The 20,911-nt window shown below is 71.7% G+C and overlaps 1 protein-coding gene across 2 annotated transcripts; it reads right to left on the reverse strand.

Moving 5' to 3' along the window:
* Positions 1-1,781: 1,781 nt before the first annotated feature.
* AKT1 (AKT serine/threonine kinase 1) lies at positions 1,782-20,491 on the reverse strand. Of its 2 annotated transcripts, none has more exons than XM_079768057.1 (14): positions 20,315-20,491; positions 17,925-18,034; positions 8,577-8,705; positions 6,244-6,355; positions 5,867-6,014; positions 5,480-5,611; positions 5,337-5,402; positions 4,558-4,626; positions 4,330-4,455; positions 4,129-4,257; positions 3,795-4,009; positions 3,627-3,714; positions 2,742-2,844; positions 1,782-2,528 (listed from the first exon to the last, which is right to left on the reverse strand). In XM_079768057.1, exons 2-14 carry the CDS (start codon positions 17,968-17,970, stop codon positions 2,449-2,451), a joined length of 1,443 nt encoding a protein of 480 aa, XP_079624183.1. In that variant the 5' UTR covers positions 17,971-18,034; positions 20,315-20,491; the 3' UTR covers positions 1,782-2,448. The 2 variants fall into 2 exon arrangements, with proteins under 2 accessions (XP_079624183.1, XP_079624184.1); XM_079768058.1 differs by lacking the exon at positions 20,315-20,491 and adding an exon at positions 18,712-20,167.
* Between the last annotated feature and the right edge of the window lie 420 nt (positions 20,492-20,911).

Below are 20,911 nucleotides of genomic sequence, written 5' to 3' on the forward strand. Positions count from 1 at the left end.
TTCACGCAAGCTGCGTGCCTGGTCACCCAGCGTTACAGACGGGAAATGGAGGTCAAAGTGCATCACCTATCCACCCCCCCACCCCCCCCCGCCAGTCCTGGTGAGAAAAGCTTTATCTGACTCCAGGGCGGGTGACATTGTGCCAGCACAGCCCGGAGAGGGGGTGGGTAACGTCCAGACTTCTGAGATGTCACCGTGACAGCCCCTGGGTGGCCCCGTCAACCCACTTCCTGCCCCTCGAGGCCAGCCTTGGGGAGGGCAGGTTGGGTGGGGACACAGGAGGGACGCACCCTGCTGGCCCTCGCTGCCCAACAGCCCCAGGCCACAGTCAGCAGGCCTGGCCCTGGCAGGACAGTGCCCAGGAGTTCTCTCCCCCAGGTGCCTGTCTCCTGCACCCAAACTCTCCCCGGACAGTGCTGCAGGAGGGTCCTGCCTGGGAGGGGACACAGATCAGGTCATGCTTGTGTCCGTGCCTGTGACCTGGAATATCCCCAAGGCATCTCCCCACCCATCAATCACAAAAGGGGGTCCTGTGGGAGGGAGCCGATCGCACCCTTGGCCTGGCCAGCACCCCCACCTGACACCCCCGCTCCGGCTCTGAAGGCTCCTCCCACTTGCACACCTCACCTGCCCCGCGGAGCCTGAAGCTCATGGGCGGTGTGGCAGTATTTCCTGGTGTCTGCAGTGTGTGGTGTTTCCCGTCTGATGGTGTGACAATACGAAGTGCCATCTTACCCATCCGTCAGCGCACAGCTCGGGGCCTTGAGCACATTCAGTCATGCTCCCAGCACCACACCGTCCCCGAGCTCCCGTCCTGCACAGCTGACCTGTCCCCATTACCCCCCACCCCCGCCCAGCCCAGCGCCACCACCTGCTGTGTCCCAATGGGTCTGACTCCTCCAGGGACCTCAGTGGGTCCCACAGTGCAGAGCCCGCCCTCCCGTGTCTGGCTTATTTCACTGAGCACGACACGGCCCATCTGTGGTAGCAGCTGTCCGCGTGTCCGTCCTGAGGCTGAGCACTGTCTCTGCTGCGGGTGGGCCAGTTACGTCCTCGCCCTGGACACCGAGCTGCATCCACATCTCAGCTGCTGAGGCCGCTGCCGCTGTGAACGTGGGCTGCAGTGTCTCGGAGCCCCCCTTCAGTTCTTCGGGGGGGGCGGTGGCCAGAGGTGGGACTGCTGGGCGGGTGGTCGTTGTGGTCCTTGCCTGAGGGTCCTCGCTGTTCTCCGTGGCACAGGCCCCGGCTGACACGTGGCTCTTCCCTGACCCTGGCCTCCCCTCAGCTGTGACGTGCTGCTCGTGGTGGCATTGTTGCTGCTGTGGTGTGATCCACGGCCCGTCAAAGCCGAGGGAAGAGGACCACCGAGGCCTGAGACACCCCCACCCAGGGCACCGGAGAGTGGGGGGCCGGTGCCAAGTCCGTACCCGTCCGGGAACGCTAGCACCCCTGCAGGGGGCACCCACCCACTTAAGGTGAGGAGCCAGGTCCTCTGGGCCCTGCCAAGTGCTGACCAGTGTTTAGGGCTGGGTGGCGGTTCCTCTCCTCGCCACCAGGTGGCGCCCGAAGCCCGCGTGGCCCCCTCAGCCCCGCATGACCTCCCCCAGCTCTGGGTCCTGCAGGGTCCGTCCTGGCCGTCAGATGACCCCTGGGCCTGGAGCCAGGGGGGCCAGGGACACCCCCTCCAGCAAGTCTAGGTGAGCTGGGGAGTCACCTCCCCTCAGAAGCTGTCCTGGGTGCCAGGGCCAGGACGGGGAGCTCCTCACAATAAAACCAGCCACCAAGTTGAAAAGCCGTTTTTATTGAGGAGTTTGGAGGGAGTCTCGTAATAGTAAAAATACTAAAGTTGATGTAAAAAAACGCCATGGTGCAACGCGGTGTCTGGCCAGGCGGGCGGCGGGAGAGAAGCTTCTAGGACAGGACAGGCGCTACAGGGGAAGCGTGGGGTGGGGCGTCGGGGGGGGTGGGGGGCTCTTCTCTAAGATTAGCCCCGACGCACATGAACAGCAACACAGCGACGGGCTCAGCCGCCTGCTCGGCACTCCTGGCCCATCCTGGTGCCTCCGGGCGGGCGGGGACAGCGGGCAGCCAGGGACAGGTGGCGAGGGGGGCCGAGGGGCGCGGGCAGGGGCCACCGGACCCCAAATTGCACATGGCTGCTGCAGTCCTCAGCGTTTCCTACGTGAATCTCGTCCGAAGGCGAGGCCACGCCTGGAGAACTGGGTGAAATAAATTAAGAAAAACCGCAGGACGGCCTCCCCTCGGCGTGCGTGAGGGCAGCCCTGCCCAGGGCACGAGCGTCTTCCCGCACGTGCTGGGGAGCGTGTTCCCCCATCGCCTCCAGAGAGACATCCACTGAAGGTGGGCGCTGCGGGCTCCCTCCCGCCCCACGGAGGCGGCGGCCAGCCTGTGGCGCCCACGCGGGTCACCAGCACCGGGCTGGCCGCCTCAGGCCGTGCCGCTGGCCGAGTAGGAGAACTGCGGGAAGTGGGGCCTCCGCTCGCTGTCCACACACTCCATGTTGTCGTCTGCGGGCAGGCAGGACAGGGAGACTGAGGCAGGCCCTGGGGGCTCCAGGCGCATCGACCCCGACCCTCCAGTGCCGGGCACCGGGGACAGTGGCCCGCCCTCCCGCCCTGATCAGCACCCGCCAAAGGGGACCTTTCCGGTCAAGGCCCAGGCCCGGGCAGGGGACCCTGGTTCTGTTGTTTCGCGGGGGAGTCGGGGAGCGGGGCCCTCACCTTGGTCCGGGGGCGTGATAGTGATCATCTGGGCTGTGAATTCCTCGTCAAAATACCTGGTGTCCGTCTCCGAGGTGACCTGGGGCTTGAAGGGCGGGCTGAGCTGCGGGCGGAGGCAGGGGCAGGTGGGGAGGGCGGGCAGGTCACAGACTGGCCCTGCACCCCACCGCCACCCCAGGGAGCTGAGCCCACGCACAGTCTCCAGGGGTGTAAACTGTCGCCCACCCACAACAGGACTCTGGGAGGGAGACTGCGGGGAGGGTGGCTGTCTAGGCCCAGGAACCCTCTGACAAGGGTAGGGTGAGACTGCTCACTGCGGCCCCTGCAGGCGACAGGAGGTAGTGCAGCCTAGCTCTGCAGCCCCCACACCCCCACACCCCCTCCCCCAGGCTCTCAGGCGAGAGAAGACACCTCCACTTTTCTTTTTCCTAACTTTCTTGCTCTCCTTCCTGGTTGTCTTATAAACTGGGGAGAAGGGCACCCTGGAAAAGGTGTGCAGGGGACGGCCTGCTCGGCCCGGCTGCTGGGGCTCCCCCTTTGATAACTCAGGGTGGAGGGAGTCACATCCCGTAGCCCTTGGCCCACTCGGGCTGTGGAGCGGCATTCCCGCGGGGGGCCTTGCCGCCCCCAGGCCCAGGGACCAGTGGGCGTCCCAGGCCCCACCGCCACCTTCAGCGTGGGGACCCGGTGCCCAGACCTGACGGCGCCCCGCGCAGGAGCACAGGCACACGCTCCTCCGGGGAACACGGGGCCGCACAGCCATCGGGGAGCGAGGGCAGCCACCCGCCCCGGAGGCCTGGGCTGTGAGCGGGGCTGTGAGCGGGGGTGTGAGCATGTGTGTGAGCACGTGTGTGAGCGGTGACCGCGGCGGGGGTGGGCGTGCACCTTCTTCTCGTACACGTCCTGCCACACGATGCTGGCAAAGAAGCGGTGCTGCATGATCTCCTTGGCGTCCTCGGAGCCCCCTCCAAGCCTGCAGGGACACGGCCGGGTGAGGACACCCGCCACGCCCTCCCGTGGTGAGGCTGGGCCCAGGGACCCCCCCGGCCTCACCTCTGCTTGGGGTCCTTCCTGAGCAGCCCCGACAGCAGGGCCTTGGCCTCGGGGCTGAGCGTGCGCGGGAAGCGGATCTCCTCCATGAGGATGAGCTCGAAGAGCTTCTCGTGGTCCTGGTTGTAGAAGGGCAGGCGGCCGCACAGCATCTCGTACATGACCACGCCCAGCCCCCACCAGTCCACGGCGCGGCCGTAGTCGTTGTCCTCCAGCACCTGCCGGACGCGGCGGTCACGGTCACGGGCGCCCGGAAGGCACCGGTGGGGCTTGGGCAGGAGGGGGCGGGGCTGGGGCTGGGGCGGGCACGGGAGGGGAGGGGAGGGGGCGCGCGCACCTCCGGGGCCAGGTACTCGGGGGTCCCGCAGAAGGTCTTCATGGTGGCCCCGTCCTTGATGCCCTCCTTGCACAGCCCGAAGTCCGTGATCTTGATGTGCCCGTCCTTGTCCAGCATCAGGTTCTCCAGCTGCGGGTGGGCGGGGCCTCCGGTCAGCACCCGCCGCCCGGCCCCGGCCCTCCCGCCCGAGGCCCGGCCCACCTTGAGGTCCCGGTAGACCACGTTCTTCTCCGAGTGCAGGTAGTCCAGGGCCGACACGATCTCGGCGCCGTAGAAGCGGGCCCGGTCCTCGGGGAACACGCGCTCGCGAGACAAGTGGAAGAAGAGCTGCGGGGGAGCCAAGCCTCGCACCACGCCCACCGCCGGGAGGGGCGGGCCCTGAGGGCCCCCCCCCCCCCCCCCGCACTGGGAAGGGACGGCGGAGCCTACCTCGCCGCCGTTGGCGTACTCCATGACGAAGCAGAGGCGGTCGTGCGTCTGGAAGGAGTACTTCAGGGCCTGCAAGGGGCACAGGCTGGAACCAGGCCCCCGCCCTCAGGCCCCCTCGCAGGATGGGCGGTGTGGGCGGGGCCAGGTGTGGGGGGGTCTCAGAGGCTGGCAAGCTCCCTGGACTCCGAGGCTCCCCAACAGGGCCCGCCTGGCCAGACCTGGGGAGGATGCGCCCTCCGGGCACCGCTGCCTCCGCTCCCGCCTCCAGCCACGTGGGCAGCCTGGCTCTGAAGGACGGCCCGTGCCCACCTCTCACCCACAGGCGCCGCCCTGGACCCAGTCAGTGCCAATGACAGAGGCCAGCATAGGACTGAGCGGAGGGCCGGGGCCGGAGCTGGGGTCCTGGTGGGGAGCTGGGCCCCCGGGCTGTGCGCCCACAGACCCTGGAGGAGAGGGGCCGCCCGTGCCCCAGGAGCTGGCTGAGCTGGGAAACCAACTTCCAGCTGATTCCTGTCCCAAAGGCTAAGGATTTCCCCCAAACGCACCCAGCACAGGGGCCCTGGCTTGGACCCCCCCCCCCCCCCCCGCCGGCCCGGGCAGAGCAAAGGGAGCCAGGTCACCTGCCCCTTCTGCACACGGGGCTCCCCGCGACCCCAGAGGCCTGCCCGCTGCTGCCCACGCTGCAGCCTGGAGGCCCGGGCTCCCCGGCCAGTCCTCAGTCCGGGCACAGAGGGCCAAGCTCTGCCCTGGTGCCCAGGCAGCCTGGGGGGGGGACTCACCGTCAGGAAGGGGTGCCGCGAGTTCTGCAGGACGCGGTTCTCCGTGAGCGTGTGCGCCACCTCGTCCTGGAAGACGGGCTGTGAGTGCCGCCCGCCTCTGCCCCGCCCCGCCCTCCCCCCACCCCCGCCCGGGCAGCACGGACCTTGGCCACGATGACCTCCTTCTTGAGGATCTTCATGGCGTAGTAGCGGCCCGTGGCCTTCTCCTTCACCAGGATCACCTTCCCGAAGGTGCCCTTGCCCAGCAGCTTCAGGTACTCAAACTCGTTCATGGTCTGCAGGGGCGGTGGGGTCAGGGCACTGGGTGACGGCCGGGGCCACTCGGCCGACCCCGGGCTCGCGGGAGGATGGGGGCTCTGCACCCCAACTCCGAACACTGGGGTTCGGGGGGATGGTGGGAGTGAGCGCCAAGGCCTTCTGGAACGGCAGCGTCCCCACCCTCTGACCCGGGCTTCTGGTGGTCAGACTGTACTGTGCACAGGAGGAAGGGGGTCCCAGGGCATCTGCCTGCAGAGGGGAGCGGGCCTCACCACGCGGTGCTTGGGTTTGGCCAGGGACACCTCCATCTCCTCGGCCCCCGAGTTGTCGCTGGGCGAGCCCGACCGGAAATCCATCATCTCCTCCTCCTGCCTCTTGAGCCCGTCGGCCACCGTCTGGATGGCCGTCGTCCACTCCTCCCTGCGGGCGGTCAGGGACGGTCTCGCCCGACCCAGCTGGGCCTCGGCCCCAGCCCAGCCCCGAGGCCCCAGGAGGCGGCTGGCCCTGAGGTCTGGCCTCGGGCCCGGCAGGACTGCACCCCCCTTCCCCCGCCTGGGAACACAGGGAGCGAGGGGCCAGCACCCACCTCGCCCACCCCCCTCCTCCCCGGGCCCCCCTCCGGCCTGCGCCCCGCCCCGCCCCACCCTACCGCTCCTCGGGGGTCTCCACGTGGAAGGTGCGCTCGATGACCGTGGTCCACTGCAGGCATCGGATGATGAAGGTGTTGGGCCGGGGCCTCTCGGTCTTCATCAGCTGGCATTCTGGGGGTGGGGGGAGGCAGGTGAGCCCAGACCTCCCCCCCCCGAGAACTGGGAAGCTCTAGCCCATGCCCTCTCGGTGCCTCAGTCCCCTCCCACTCAGACGGGCTCTGGAGCTGCCCGCCAGGCGTTGGCTGGGTGCGCCCACCCCACAGTCCCTCCTTCGGTGCCGGAGCGCCCTGCCCGCCAGGCCACGGCCCTGACTGCCGCAGGGAGAGGGGTCAGGGGTCCCAGGAGGGGCCGCAGGGTGGGAACTGGTGAGAGCTGCCGGTCCCATCTCCCCCCTCCCCTCGGCCAGCCCCAGCGGGGAGGCTGCCCGTCCTGAAGGCGGCTGGGGGACACCACCCCGCGGTGCTGCACGTGCCTCTGCCCCAGCTGTGGTGGGGAGCGGGGGTACGGCTGGCCCGGGAAAGCTCGCAAAGCCGGGCAACTGGCCTCATTCCACCCGGGAGGGGCGGGCGGAGGATGGCAGGTGTGACCCGACCCATGGGGCTGGGGGGCTGGACTCACACAGGGGTGCAGACAGGCTGGCAGGCCTGGAGCACAGCCACCTGGGGCACACGCATGCTGGGCCACACACCCTACACCCCAGCACAGCTGGAGAGCACACACCTGGGCCGTGCACACCCCAGGATCACACACCTGGAGCCAGGCACCTGCTGTGCAGAACTGTGGGCGTGGTCAGGCCCGAGAGGGGCATGAGTGAGTGTGGGGGTCGCTGAGGCCTCCGAGGGCAGACCCTGGCCCGGCCTGTGAGGCCGGCGGGGTGAGGGGCCAGTGCGGGGCTCCTACCACCCCAGCATCTGGGCCCTGGCGACAGGGGGCTCAGCCGAGCCCAGGCAGCGAGCGGTCTGCCAGGCTGGGGCCAGGGCAGGGCTCCGGGCTGGCCGGTGAGGAGTGGCCGCCGTCACCACGGGCCGGGGACAGACAGGCCTCCCGGGCGTCGGCACACGCACCTCCCACTCACTGTCCCAAGCACCTGGGCCCCCCCAGGGCCTGGCTCCTCGTCCCCACTCCTGACTCCATCCCCAGAGGCCCGGCACCACCCCCACTCGGGCAGCCCCTCTGGCCAGTGCCCCCCTCCACGTGCCTCCGAGGTCACCCCCACCCTCGTGCGCTCAGCCTGGGGTGCACTCCTGAGGGGTGTCATCTCCAGCCAGGCCGCCCGCACAGTCATGGGGGTGCCAAGGTGGGATGTCTGCCTCCTGGGTCTCCCCTCCCTTGGGCCCCCTCCTCTGCCCACTGGGGAGACCCACTAGGCGGCAGCTCTGCTCCCCACCCCAGATGCCCTCGGTGGGCGCGCTGGCCATGCCCGGCCCCTGCAGCAGGCGCAGGGCAGCGAGGCGGCCCCACCTCCACACACCTGCAGGCAGGGAGCCCACCTGAGCCACATCCCCCGAGACCTGGGGTCGGCGAGGCTGGAGGCTGGAAGGCAGAGCTGGCCGGCGGGTGGGAACGTGTATAGAGAAACCTGGGGTGAATCTGGGACCCCCACAGTAGGCACTGCACCCCGAACCCCAGCCAGCAGCCCGAGACGGACTTGGGGCTCAGTTAATGAGCCCATCACTCACTCACCCCCTGACTGTTGGGGGCCAGCCTCCGGGCAGAGCACAGGGAAGGGGGGCCGGGCTAGAAGGCCCACCTGGCTCAGCCTCCTCCACCCCCTCCCCCTGCTTCCCCAGCCCCATGGGCCGGGTCACACCCGCCGTCCTCCGCCCGCCCCTCCCCGGTGGAATGAGGCCAGCTTGCCCGGCTTTGCCAGCTTTCCTGGGCCAGCGTACCCCCTTTCCCCACCAAAGCTGGGGCAGAGGCACGTGCAGCACCGCGGGGGCCCAGGGCCTCTGGCAGCCTTTGCGGGGGGGGGGGGGGGGGCAGCCACAGGCTCTCCCTGGGGGTGACAGAGGCTCCCAGAGCTGGGTGCCCCTCACGCACTCTCATCCTGCCCCCCACCCTGCTGGGCTCCCCCCGGCCCCCGCTGGCCGCTCCAAACCAGCACCTGCCCTGTCTCAGCCAGGCCTTCGACCTGCCGAGCAGGCGTGCCTGGGACCGCTCCGGCGTCACAGCCTTGAACTCGGCACAGAGACACCCACCGGCCAGGGACGGCCGCCGACAGGCCCCGAGGTGACGCGGAGCCAGCGCTGCCCACCCTGGTCCGGAGCTGCTGGTCCCAGACACAGAGGCCGGGGGTCACGGGGGCGGGGGGCGGGGGCGCGGGCTCACTCACGCGCCACGGAGAAGTTGTTGAGGGGCGACTCGCGCTGCTCCACGTCCTGTGGCCGCTCCTTGTAGCCGATGAAGGTGCCGTCATTCTTGAGCAGGAAGTAGCGGGGCCGCCAGGTCTTGATGTACTCCCCTGGGACACAGGCTGTGAGGCTGCGCCGGCCCGCTGCCGCCCCTCGGACCCCAGCCCGCAGCCAACAGGCAACTGCCGGTGCCGGGCCAGAGGCACCCAGGACCCCCCAATGCGTGAGCACTGACCCCAATTCCCACAGGAGCGGGGGGGGGAGGGGAAGGGGCCAGGTGGGCACCTGGACTTGGGGGAAGGGCACGGCTGTGGGGAGGCTGTTCCAATCTAGAGGGCCTTCCTGGAGGAGGTGGCACCAGGCCAGTGTGTGTCTCAGCAGCCACCAGCACAGTTCCAGCACTAGCTACCGCCTCCGGCTGGGGCTGCAGGGCCAAGACCTCGCCCCGACCCGGGGTCCGGCCATGGGTTGGCCGGAACAGTTACTGCAGCCACAGGGCAAGTGGGCAGCTCCCGCGGCCGACCCCGGCCAAGGGGACGGAGCCTGGCATCCAGGTGAGGGGGCAGCCCCACACGCAGGGAGACGCGGGCCGGCGGCAACACGCCCCCTGGACAGAGCCCCCCCCCCCGCCCACGTGACGACGTCAGCATCGGGGCCCAGAGGCGAGACCTGCGGCCCCGGACCCGCATCCCACCGCGGGTCACCCGGGAGCACGGGGGAGGTTCCCCCGAGTCTGGCGACATCAGCCACACACAGGCCTCGCGCAGAAGCGAGCAGATGTCCTCTGCGCTGTGCCGGCGACCGTCATTTTTCATACTGACACCCGGAAAAAACGGCTCATTTACATTCTGCAGAGCAAGGGGTTTGGGCCTCAGCGAAGGACTCACTAATGAGGCGGCGGCTTCCGCAGGGGCGCCGGCGGGCGGGGCGGCCCGGGCCCTGAGCGCCCAGGACAAGAGCAAAGGCCCCACACCACCGCCAGTGGGTCCCACCCTCCTCCCCGCCGCCCGCCCTCCCGATCCCGTGTGGAGGTCCAGGCGGGCGGCCACCAGGGGCCCCAGCTGTGGCCTCGGGGGTGGCCGCCAAGGCCCCTCGCCTCCAGGACCCGGGGCTGCTGGGGAGAGGGGGCTCTAGCCACCAGGCCTTTCCCAGGGAGCCCACCCGCAGGCCGTCCACCGGCCCCCGCCCCGCCCCGGCCCCGCCCCCACGGCATTGAGCAGCGTCTCCAGCCAGTCCCCCCCCCCCCCCGAGCCCCGGGGACAGGCGCTGTGGTCGCCCCACGCCCGGGCCCACGAGGTGCCCCCGCCCCACGGTGCCAGGCCGGACAGCAAGCAGAGCCGGCTCGGGTGCGCGCCTCCGCCCACGCCGTGCGGCACCCGCTGCGCCTCCCTCCCGCCTGCGCGCCAGTCTGGAGCTGTCGGCCCCTGATGGAGAGCCTCGCCTCCCGCCAGCTGCCGCTCCCCGGGACGCTGGCTGAGCGGGACGCTGGCTGAGCGGGGAGAGTGATGAGCCCTCGCCCGCACAGCCGAAAATCCATCTTGAGGCACCAACTGTGCCGGCCCCCGCCGCGCCCAGCGCCACCCACATAGGCAGTGGGCACGTGTCCCGTGCTCCACAGCCCACAGCAGACCGGGCCTCAGTTTCCCCACAGTGGGACTCCCTGGAACAGCTGGTGGCAGAGTTCCCAGCACCCAGGGCCCACTCCAGCCACGTGACCGTGCACCTGCCCTCCAGGCCCCCAGGGCCGGGAAGGTTCTGGAACCCAGAGCTGGGGGGGCCCACAGGAACGACACCCTACCCGGCTGAGCCATGGGGAGGGGTCCAGGGGGATGGGCCCTGAGCCAGCCCCACCCACACCCCACCCGGCTGAGCTCAGAGCCAGGCGGCACCCTGTGGGGGCTCCCCGTGCAGCCCAGACCCCTCCAGGGGGGGAACCCCGGGGCCTCGGAAGGCCGGGCTGAGGCGCGAGGCACACAGAGCCCTTGTCCGCGCGCAGGCGCTCCGCCCAGAGTCCAGGCGGCGGCCACCAGGGGCCAGGCCGTGGCCGAGTGTGAGTGAGCTCAGCGCAGACCGGACAGCAGGCAGGCGGCCGCCCAGACAGACGGGTGGAGGTGACCGGGAGCGGCGGGCAGGAGGCGGCCCCTCTGCCGGCCACCGCTGTCCTCGCGGCCACAGGATACCTGTGGGCCGGCATCTGTCCGAGGCCCTGGGGCAGGGGGGCCAGACACATCGGGGTGCCGGCCACGGAGGCGCGGAGCCCCCACTCCGGCACAGACACGGGCAGGCAACAAACAGAAAGCCCGAGTCTGCCCTCAGGACGCAGCTCCCTAAGCGGGGTCCTCGCTCCCCGCTCCCCGGGGCCGCACGCCTGCCCACAGGCAGGGGGACCTCCGGGCAGTCGGTGGGCAGTGAGACCTGGCCACCACCGTCCCGGGGGGGGTCCCTGCCACCCGCCGTGCAAACACTTGGACGCCCTGCGGCCCACACGGGCCTGGGCACACACAGCGCTGGGACCACCACGGGGCCCAGGTGCCCCCGCTCAGCTCCCAGCCGACTGCCTGCCCAACCGGAGCCATGGCTGCCCCGGGACGGAGCTGCAGCAGGCGGGCAGGATGGGGCACGGCGCCCCCCCCCCCCCCCCCCCGGGCTCTCTCAGAGGCCCAGCCCTGGGCGGGCGGGAGGGCAGCACAGCTCCGAGACCGGGTCCTGCCCTGCCACCAGGGGGGACTGTGCCCCGACCTTCCCCCACCCAGCCCCCGGCAGCTCAGCCAGGCCCGCGTCAGGACCAGGGCCACCACCTCTTCCCCGTCCCCACCAGGGGTCCCTCCCACTACCTGGGGAGCCAGCTCCGTCCCACGATGCCCCGGGGCTGCAGGACTCCTGAGGGAAGGGCTCCTTGCCGGCAGCCCTGACCTGCCACAGCCAACGTCACCTACGGCCACGCGGCCAGGGCTGGGGGGGGGGGGGGGGGGCAGGCATCCTGGGCGCGTCATGGGTCAGGTGGGCAGCCTGGGGCAGCCGTGAGCGGCTCCTGGCACAGGGCGGAGGGCACGGGGCCACGGCCATGCAGCCCGGCGCCCGGGGCCTGTGCAAGTGCTCGGCGAGCCGGGCGCCCGGGAAGCCGCTGGCTGCGCACTTTGCCGCAGTGCTGGTGGCGGCACGGGCGCTGGCGGAGCGCCAGGCGGGGCCGGGCTGCTTCTCCACAGCCAAGTGCACCCCAGCAGGCCCGGGGAGCGCCGCCAGCTGACAGCGGCGACCGCGCGGTCCCCCGCCGACCACACAGCCATCCGCCGACAGCTGCCGGGCGCCCATTTACCTTCCCCGGCGCAGCGAGCAAACGGCCTCGCTGACAGCGGCCCATCCATCGCCGCCCGCCACAGGGGTCACCTCGAGGGGCCCCCCGCCTGGGCCCAGGCGGCTTCCCGGGTCCCCGTCCCCCCAGCAGGGCGCTGGACCACTGCCCTGGAGCGGGTGGCGAGGGAGGGAGGGGGAGGGGGAGGGGAGGAGAGGACAGAGCGGCAGCCTCTCCACCCGGCGAGGGAAGATGCTCCCGTGCGGCTCCCGGTCCCTCCCGGGCACAGGTGGGACCCGACTCCCGTGGACACGCCGGGACGGACAGCAGGTGCCCCCCCCCCCCCCCGGGGCCGGGCTGTCATGAGCTGCAGGACAGTGACAGTTGGAGTCCCCACGGGGCCGGCCACACCACGCCCTCCCTGCGAACCCTGGGAGGCAGAGCCACACCCCTGCATCTCGTGCCCCAGCCCGTCCCAGGCAGGGACCTTCATCCCCAACACCCACAGCGAAAAGCCCCCTGCACAGGGGGAGTGTGGGGGCCAGGCCAGGGGACCCTGTCCTCCAGGCAGCGCCCCCATCTCGCAGGGCCCGCGTCTCAGTGATTTCTGCTCTAACTCGGCCACACCCACCGCGGCGCTCTCTCCCCGCCATCTCTCCCCTGGTGACATGGTGGCCGGCCGTGCGCCCCAATCCCCAGCCGCATCACCCCACGTCCCTGGCCACACCCACCCTTGCCACCCCTCACGCCCCCAAACCCAGGCTGGCCGCATGCCCTTGCCCCGGCCCCTCCCCAGCGGAGGGCTCCCCATGGAGTGCGGTGAGGGGCCCGCCTGGGCTCCCTCCCAAAGCCCCACCCCCGCCCCTCGCTCTGAGCTGCAGGCCCCCCCGTTTCCTGCGTCCGTCCGAGGGCGGGAGTGAGGGCTGGGGTGCCCTGCAGGAGCGCCCATACCAGCCTGCAGCCCCAGCCCCCTGCCAGCCTGTCTGGGGCCAGGCCTGGGCTGGGCCCTTCTGCTGGGCAGGGCCCAGGCGGGCACAGCACGGGCGTGGAAGAGACAGCGTGTGCCCACTGTGGGGTGACCCGGGAGTGGGCAGGTCGTCAGCAGCGGCTCCGGTTACAGGCCGGCTCCCAGGAGGTGCGGGCTGGCACCCGCTGGGTGTGCCCAGCAGAAGGGCCGCCAGCGAGACCGAGCAGCGCCCTGCCCTCGCCTCGCGGCACTTCTAGGAACCAGCCTGATGCAACCCGGGCCCCTGAGCGCTCGCGGCCAGGACCGCACGCCGCGCCCGCCCCTTGTCGTCCGAGGCCTCAGTTTCCCTTCTGCACACCACGCGCTCTGCTGCCCGAGGCGGCGGGTGGTGGCAGAGGCTGTCCGGGGCCTGGGCCCGCCCTCCTGTGCCCCATCGAGTCTGCCCCGCGCAGGGCGGCTGGGCTGACAGCACCCGGCACCCAGGAAGGAGACAGGGCACAGCCCACGAGGGGCCACCTGGGACGGGCCAGGAGGCAGTGCCCCCGCCCCACCCCCACCCCCACCCCCTGGGAGGCCCGTGCTTCCTCTTTTCTCACATCCATATGTGCTGCTGCTGCTGCTGTTGTTTTAGTTCAGAAAGGGAGAAAGAGAGAAACATCAGTGACGAGAGAGCATCACGGAGCGGCTGCCTCCTGCACGCCCCCCACTGGGGGTCAAGCCCACAACCCGGGCCTTGACCGGAATCGAACCTGGGACCCTTCAGTCCACAGGCCGATGCCCTATCCACTGAGCCACACCGGCCAGGGCCCAGCTTCCTCTTTTGTTGTTTTGAAGGGAGAACTCAACAACACACTCACAAAACAGGAAACTCAGCCCCATGTAGGCCGGCCCGGCCACGGCCACGGCCACGGCCACGGCTACGGCCACGGCCACGGCCCAGGAGCCGCCTCCCAGGCCCGTCCTTAGAGCCAAGCCCCACCTGCCCCGCCGCGGGCCTGACCGCCCGCGCGGACCTGCCCCAGGGCCAGTGCCGGGCCCTCGGATGTGGGCATTGCACAAGCCGCCCCGTGAACCGAGGCGCTGCGGGACCCTGACAGCAGGGGGACAGCAGGCCCCCCGTGGCCCGCGGAGCCCGCACGCGGGAGGCAAGGCAGCACCGTCAACCACGCCAGCCCCTGGGCCTCCACGCAGCTGGCGCTCAGAAGTGGGGTGCACGGCCCCCCAGGCCTGGCCCCCGCCGTGCCGGCTGCCGCTCCACAGGGGCCTGGCTGCACTCCGCCCCTCGCCCCCCAGGGACCCCAGGCCCGGGACGGAAAGGGGATGTCAGCAACACGGAGCCTCTATCTCCCATCTCGCGGCCACGCCTGAGGGAGGGGGAGGGAGGGCCCAGGATGCACTCCCCCGGGTGCCGGGACCCCGCGGCCGGAGGCGAGGCGCCCTTCTCTGGCCGGGAGCTGGGGAGGCCGCGCCAGGAATGGGCTCAGGGCGAGGGCCCCGCAAGGCCTAAGACCCACCGGGGATCCGACCCGGAGCCGGGGCAGCAGGCCCTCCCGGCGCAGCTCCGGGGTGAAGGCACACAGGTGACCGCTTCCCGCAGGGACCTCCGCCCACGGGGGGCTCCCCTCGCGCCACCCGCCACCCTGGCTTGCGGGACCGTGGCCCGGTGAGGTCACCCAGGCCCGTCCTCCACTGGGTCACGGGCCAGCAGCGGCCTGCACCAGCCCGGGTGCCCCCCCCCGCCCCTCCTCTCCAGCCGCGGCCTCTCCCTCACCCTGGGCCCCCATCTGGCTGCCCCTGCCCCTTCCTGGCCCCCTGGCCCGGGCGGCCCGTCCCTGGGTCGGGCACACACCATGGGCTCTGAGGGTGGGACCCGGGGGGCATCAGGGACAGCGGGCAGGAGGGCAGCCTCAGGGCGCGACCCGGCCACAGCCTTAGCGCGGGGCACAGTCCAGACAAGGCCGAGGCCCCCGCCGGGCTCAGCCGGGCCTGCTCCTGACGAGGGCAGCCTCAGCCTCCCGAAGCCAGGGGGGCGCACAGGCAGACCACAGCTCGGCACGCAGTGGGCGAAGGCAGCCCACCAGCCCCCACGCGGACGGCTGGGGGTCTGCCCACCCCTCGGGGGTCGCCGTCACTCAGGATGTCCAGCTCATGCTCAGGACGTCGGCCCGTCACTGGGGACACACACTCGGGGGCTCAGGAGGTCCCCTCCCCACAAGGGGCGCCTGCCCGCCTGCCCCCCCCCCCCCCCCCGCAGCCGGAGCCTCCAGCAGAGGGAGCTCTTTCCGGGAACAGCTCCCCGCGGGACACCCCGACAGGAGGCCGAGGGTGCACCTGGACCCCACGGTCAGTGCAGGCCCAGACGGGGGCTCTCCCCACAGCTGCTCTGGTAAAGCAGTGTCCGGACCCCGGAACACAGCCCAGGTCACTCCTAACAGATGGGAGCCCCCAAGGGGTGTCAGGAGCCCGGCCCAGGGTCTGCCCCGCACCCCCAGCCACCTGCCCCTCTGCGGGGCCCACACCGCCCTGGGTCTGGAGGCGGCCGTGTGCCGTGTGCCCAGCCCGCAGGACGCAGAGGGACAGGTGTGGCCGCGCCCTAACCTCCGGCAGCTTCCTAACCTCCGGCCCGGGAGGGGGAGGGGGCGGGCTGGGCCCGGGAGGACAGTCGGCTCCACCCCCTCCCCTGCTCTGACTCTCACCGCCCCCCCCCCCCAGCCAGGCCTTGCAGGTGGGGCCCTCTGCCCACCCCGGGCCAGACGTGGAACCCTCCCAGCCCAGAGGTCCCCCACTCCACCCAGAGCTACCCCCCTCCGCCCCCGAGAGGCGGCAGGCAGGGCAGAGGGTCAGCCAGGAGCTGGAGGGGAAGCCTGGGGGGCTTCTCGCAGGGGGTGGCAGGGAAGCCCTTCGTGAACCGCTGGGTGCGGCAAGGAAACGTGGCCGGTGCCCCGGCTCGGCAGGCCCACGCCGCTCCCCACCCCCACCCGGCCATCATGCCTCTGTGCTGAGTGGAGCTCAGACCTGCCCGGGACCCGCCTCCTCCTCCGTCACAGCCCGGACCAATCCTGACCCTCCCCGTCCAATGGCTCCCTGTACCTCAGCCCCACACTGGGGGTCCCGATTCCCCCAACAACCCCCCGAAAGTCACCCATTTCCCAGGACCTCCGCCCTCTCACCGGGTCGCCCCAAAGCCCAGCACCCAGGAAGCGCCCAAACACTTGTGGGGAGCAGACCGGCAAAAGGACAGAGCGACGCAGAGAATACGACAGCGAGCGCTTGGGGGAGCAGCTGGGGAACATCCGAGGTCCCGGGGTCCCCAGGAAAGGGGAGCGGGGGCGGGGGGTGAGGGCACCCGTGTTACAGACCTTCCTCCGTGAGCAGGGCAGGCGGGACCGGGGCCTGGGAGGAGCGGGCATGCACTGCACAGGGCAGGGCCCTCCCGCCCCCCCCCCTGCCCTCACCACCCCCACCCAGAAGAGGAAGAGCTTGTGTGGGGGACACAGCCCCTCTCCTGCGCTGGAGGCCGAGGGCCTGGCTGCACCCCGGGTCAGGCCCCCACAAACCACATGCCCTACTCCAGGCCTCCCCTGCCACCCTCCCATTACACAGATGGGGAAACCAAGGCCGAGGAGCCCCACGGGCCGGCCCTCGGAGAGGGACACAGGTCGGCACCGGGATCAGACGCCCCTCCGGGCTGACTCAGGCCCCCGGCCTTCAGAAGGCACCACCCTGACAGACGCACCGGCCCGTGGGGGCAGGCCCCCCAAGCACCTCCTGGGCCAGCTCCTGATCTAGCATTCAGTCAACAAACGTTTGCCGAGGTCGAGAGGCACTGGTCCCGGGCGGGGAGGGGCGGGTGGGGCGTGGCTGTGTGAGGCCCCCAGCAGGACCGGACGGTGAACAAGGAGTGGTGAGCCTTGGGGAGGGGACCGGGAAGGCAGGCGGGTGCCAGGGGCCTTGGGGGGAGCCAGGCAGAGGTCTCCCCACAGACCACAGGTTCCTCCGCCTCCTTCTCAAGGCCCAGCGAGGACTGTGCCCCCGCAGCTGCCCCGGGAGCTCTAACGCTGACCACACCCCCCACGCCAAGCTCTGCAGCCCCGCGTCACACTGCCATCCCCCTGCCTCCACCCCAGAGCGGCGGCCTCCCTGACCCCTGACCCTGTGGGGAGCTCCTATGCATCCCACAAAACCCTCCCAGACGCACGCTTTTCCCCGCCCTGGCCCTGAGCGTGCGAGTTCTCTCCCATCAGAGTCTGAGGTCCCGCCCCCCCACACAGCCGGTGGGACCTGGGGTGGGGAGAGGGACCCCCTCGCCCATCTGCGAGAGAGCTAGCGTGAGAGGTGGCTGGGGCTGGGGGTGTGGGGCCACCAGGACTTTGGGAGGGACGAGGACGGAGGAGGGAGTGACTCGCCAGGGCACCGGGGTGGCAGGCCTGTCACCCCCCCTGCCTGGCCCTGAGCAGCAGAGGCCTCGGGTGGGGGCGGGGGCAGGGGCGTGGGCAGGGCTGGGAGGTGAGGGGCCAGGGCCTCAGCTCCCATCCCCACAGCTCCTGTCCGCGCACCGCCCGGGGCACAGGGCCAAGGGAGTGAGGGGGGAGGCTGGGCGGGCACCGGGCTGCAGCCCAAACATGCCCGCGCCCGGGCCCCAGTGTGCGAGCTCTCCCACAGCCCGTGCCCAGCCCAGGCCCGGGGCAGGCACCGGGCCAGGCCACGCCGCCCTGCCCTGCCCTCAGGAGCCCTTGGGCAGTGCCCCGGGCCACCAGTGCGCCAGGCCTGGCCGGGCCCCAACGTCCTCACCGCCTTCCAGGAAAGTGGGGCGGGAGGTGGCGTGGCTGTCCCGCCAACAGGGCCCCGCCAGGCGGCCACTCACCGCCGGCTGCACGCCAGCCCCGTCTCACCTCCCCCGACCCAGGGGCCCACCGGGCCGTGCCCTGAACACCACGGAGACATTGTGCCCGGGACGCTCACCGGCCACCCAGCAGCCTTGGGCTCCCAGCCACCGGGCTGCCAGGCCCCTGCCCCTGAGGGGAGCCCGGCGGCTCCGGCCCGCCCGCCCCGGCCCAGCCGGGCACTCACCTCGCTTGTGCAGCCAGCCCTCCTTCACGATGGCCACGTCGGTCATGGTGCCCGGGGGCGCTCACGTCCGCTCGCCGCAGGGTCTCCCCGAGCCGGCACTGCCACAGCCTCTGGGGGGAGCGGAGGGACGGGTGAGGCCGTGCCCGCCGGGGCCCCTCTCAGACCCAGCGGCGAGCCCAGGAGGCCCGTCCCACCCGGGCTCAAGGCCTGGGCCCACCTTCCCGCGCAGCCTGCCCTCACTGAGCCCTCGGAGCCATGGCTGCCCGCAGTCTCTGCCCCTCACTCTCGTCCCCGCCACGGCACCTGCTCCCTGGGACTAGGTCTCCCCGCCCTCCTGGACCCCAGGCCCTCGAAGCCTCCTGGGCACCTCCCCTGCCCAGACCCACTTCCCTGCTCTTTGTACAAACCACTCACATTCCCCAAGGCCCTCCCGAACCTGCCAACCCAGCAAACGCCACCTCCTCCAGGCAGCCCCCCCGGCTGCATCAGCCCAAGGCACTTGACCTCCCGACCCCCTGGTGAGGATGCCTGCTGCCCCTTTCCCTGGTGTTCCCGCCCACGGGGGGGGGGGGGGCCGGGACAGGGCACAGAGCCCCTCCCCGGCCCCCGACTGGGAACGGGAGCCGTTCAAACACAGAAGGCAGGGCCAGGGTGTGGGTGGCTGGCGCAGGCACTGGGCGCCCTCTGGGTGGTGTTGTGAACCCTCCCGAAACCCCAGGCCCCTCCTAACCCACAGCCCCCCCACCAGCCTGAATCTCAGTCATTCATCGGGCCTGTGGGCCAGCACCTCTGGTTTAGCCGGGTTCGGCCTGCGCGCCGGCGACAAAGAGGCTCAGACAGGTCCCGTCTGTAGGGAACCCCCGTCCAGGGTGGTTGCAGACCCATAATTACAGGGTCCAGGCGGCGACAAACGGGGGGCTGTATGAATGCAGGACAGACACCCGCCCCGCGGGGCCCACCGGCAGCCCTCTCTTGAGCAGACACGCCAGCCATTCACCTTGCATGGCCCTCCCCACTGCTCCCCTGCTGGGCAAACTCCTAGGCATCCCTCAAAACCCAATGCCCACATCACCCATTCCTGGCATCCCAGTCCCCTGTGACCCTCCAGACAGGGACTCCAGAGGGCAGGCCCTGAACAGGCCCCCCAGGCCAGGCAGACCCCCGAGGACCCTGGAATGGATCCCAATGTGGGTCTTTAGCCGCCGGGCTTCACTGGCCCCCTGCGGCGGGGGCTGGGCACCCAGAGGAGGTGGCTTTGCACTGTCTGCGGCTAAATGCTGATGGGCAGCTAGACCCCGGTCTGACGCCATGACAGGGAAGACACCCTTTGCCCGAGAAAGTGCCCGCGTGCCCAGCCGGCCCTGGGCACAGAGCTCTGAGCCCCAGCGCGTTGGGCACGGGGGCTCTGGTGACTCGGGTGGGCGTGGCCTGGAGGCAGAGGGCTGGCCTCCGGGTGCCCCCTACCCCCACCAGGGCCCGAGCAGGGCTGTGCTGACAGAGCCGGACAGCTGTCGGGAGCCCATGTGTAAAAATACATCTGTGCGCACACGGGGCGTGCGTCCGCAGACACGCAGGCAGCGCCCGCGCCCACCTGCCTCCGCACAGCACGCGGGCCGGGACCCCTGCGCCCGGGGCCTTCGCCGTAGCCGCACACGCCTGCTGTTGTTATAAAATCTCAGCTTTTCTAAACGGTCCCCGAAAAGCCCTTTCCTCCCCCGGAACGCGGGGCTGCGGACTGTGCCCTGGATTGTGCCCTCCGCCGCGGGGCAGGGAGCCCAGGCTGCTGGGACCAGGCCGGCAGGAGGGGAGGAAGAGGCCCTCTGGCCCCAGGGCACAGGCCATGCCCGATCCTCCCACCTCCCCGCAACCTCGGAGGAGACCTAGCCGCCCTCCAGGCCCAGCCTCCGGGCGGGGTGGGCAGCCCCCCGAGCCCACCCGCACAGGAAGCCGTGGGGGCCGGGAGGGGCGGCGTCCTTTGTGGGCCGCCTGGGCCCTCGGACAACTTGTCTGCGGGAGGGCGAGGGCTCCGTCCAGGCCCCCCTCCAGCTGGCACCGCGGCCGGGCCGGCCTCTTCCGAAGGCCCCTGCGCCTCCGGGACACCGGGCAGCTCTGGCCTGGCGCCTGGGGAGCCCGGCCTCGGGGCGCCCCCGGCCCCGGCCGCGCCCCTGCGCCCCAGCCTGGGCCTCGCGGGCCGGCGGCCGCCTCCCAAGGTCAAGAGGGAGCCCGGCCGGCCCGCACCCCCGGCCCCCGGCCCGCGCCTCCCCGCCCCGGCGCCCGCGGCCACTTCCTGCTCCCGCGCCTCCATTCCGGCTGCGCGGCCCGGCGGCCGGGAACAAAGCGGCGGCGCGGGGAGGAAATCCGGGCCCCGGCGGGCGGCGGGCGGGACTCACCGGGCGCTGCGTCCGGGCGAGCGCGGGCCTAGCCGGGCCGCGGCCTCCGGCGCCCGCCGCTCCGCATCCCCGCGGGCCGGGCCGGGCGGGCGCTGTCGGGCGGGCCTCGCGCCGGGCCCGGTATCGTGCGCGGCCGCGGCTCGCGTCCCCGGTGCCTGCTGCGCGCGCGCTGGGCCGGCCGCCGCCGCTCCGTCCCGCCGCCGGCCCGCCCCGTCCCCGCCCCGCGCACCCCGCCCGGCCGCCCGCCCACATCCGCCTCCGCCGCCGGCGCCCCCACCCGGGCCGGGAGGGAGGGTGGGGGCCGGGCCGGGGCCGGGGTGGGCCCACGACCCAGCGTGCGCCGCCGGCCAGTCCCGGCCACGCCCTCCCGGCCTCAGTTTCCCGGTTTGTTCCGGGAGCCGCACTTCTCGGCTCCGCGCTGCGGCAACCGGGACGCATCCAGCTGCTGCCTCCCAGGGGGCGGGGGCATGGGGGGCGGGTTAGTTTGACACTAGAATGCGCCCCAAGTGGGGAGCCCCCCGCGGGGGGCAGGGAGGGCGCGCGCCGCGAGGACCCTGGAAGACCAGCCCGGGACCCTGCCCGCGGCGCCGGGAGGCC

Source organism: Cnephaeus nilssonii (assembly GCF_951640355.1).
Source record: "Cnephaeus nilssonii genome assembly, chromosome: 4".
NCBI lineage: Eukaryota > Metazoa > Chordata > Mammalia > Chiroptera > Vespertilionidae > Cnephaeus > Cnephaeus nilssonii.

Excerpts from the sequence above, each read along its gene's own strand:
- AKT1 (XM_079768057.1), bottom strand. The coding sequence starts at position 17,970 with ATGACCGACGTGGCCATCGTGAAGGAGGGCTGGCTGCACAAGCGAG. Across the intron at positions 6,356-8,576 it reads CAACAACTTCTCCGTGGCGC|AATGCCAGCTGATGAAGACC; the intron begins GTGAGTGAGCCC and ends CCCCACCCCCAG. Across the intron at positions 4,456-4,557 it reads AGTACGCCAACGGCGGCGAG|CTCTTCTTCCACTTGTCTCG; the intron begins GTAGGCTCCGCC and ends GCTCCCCCGCAG.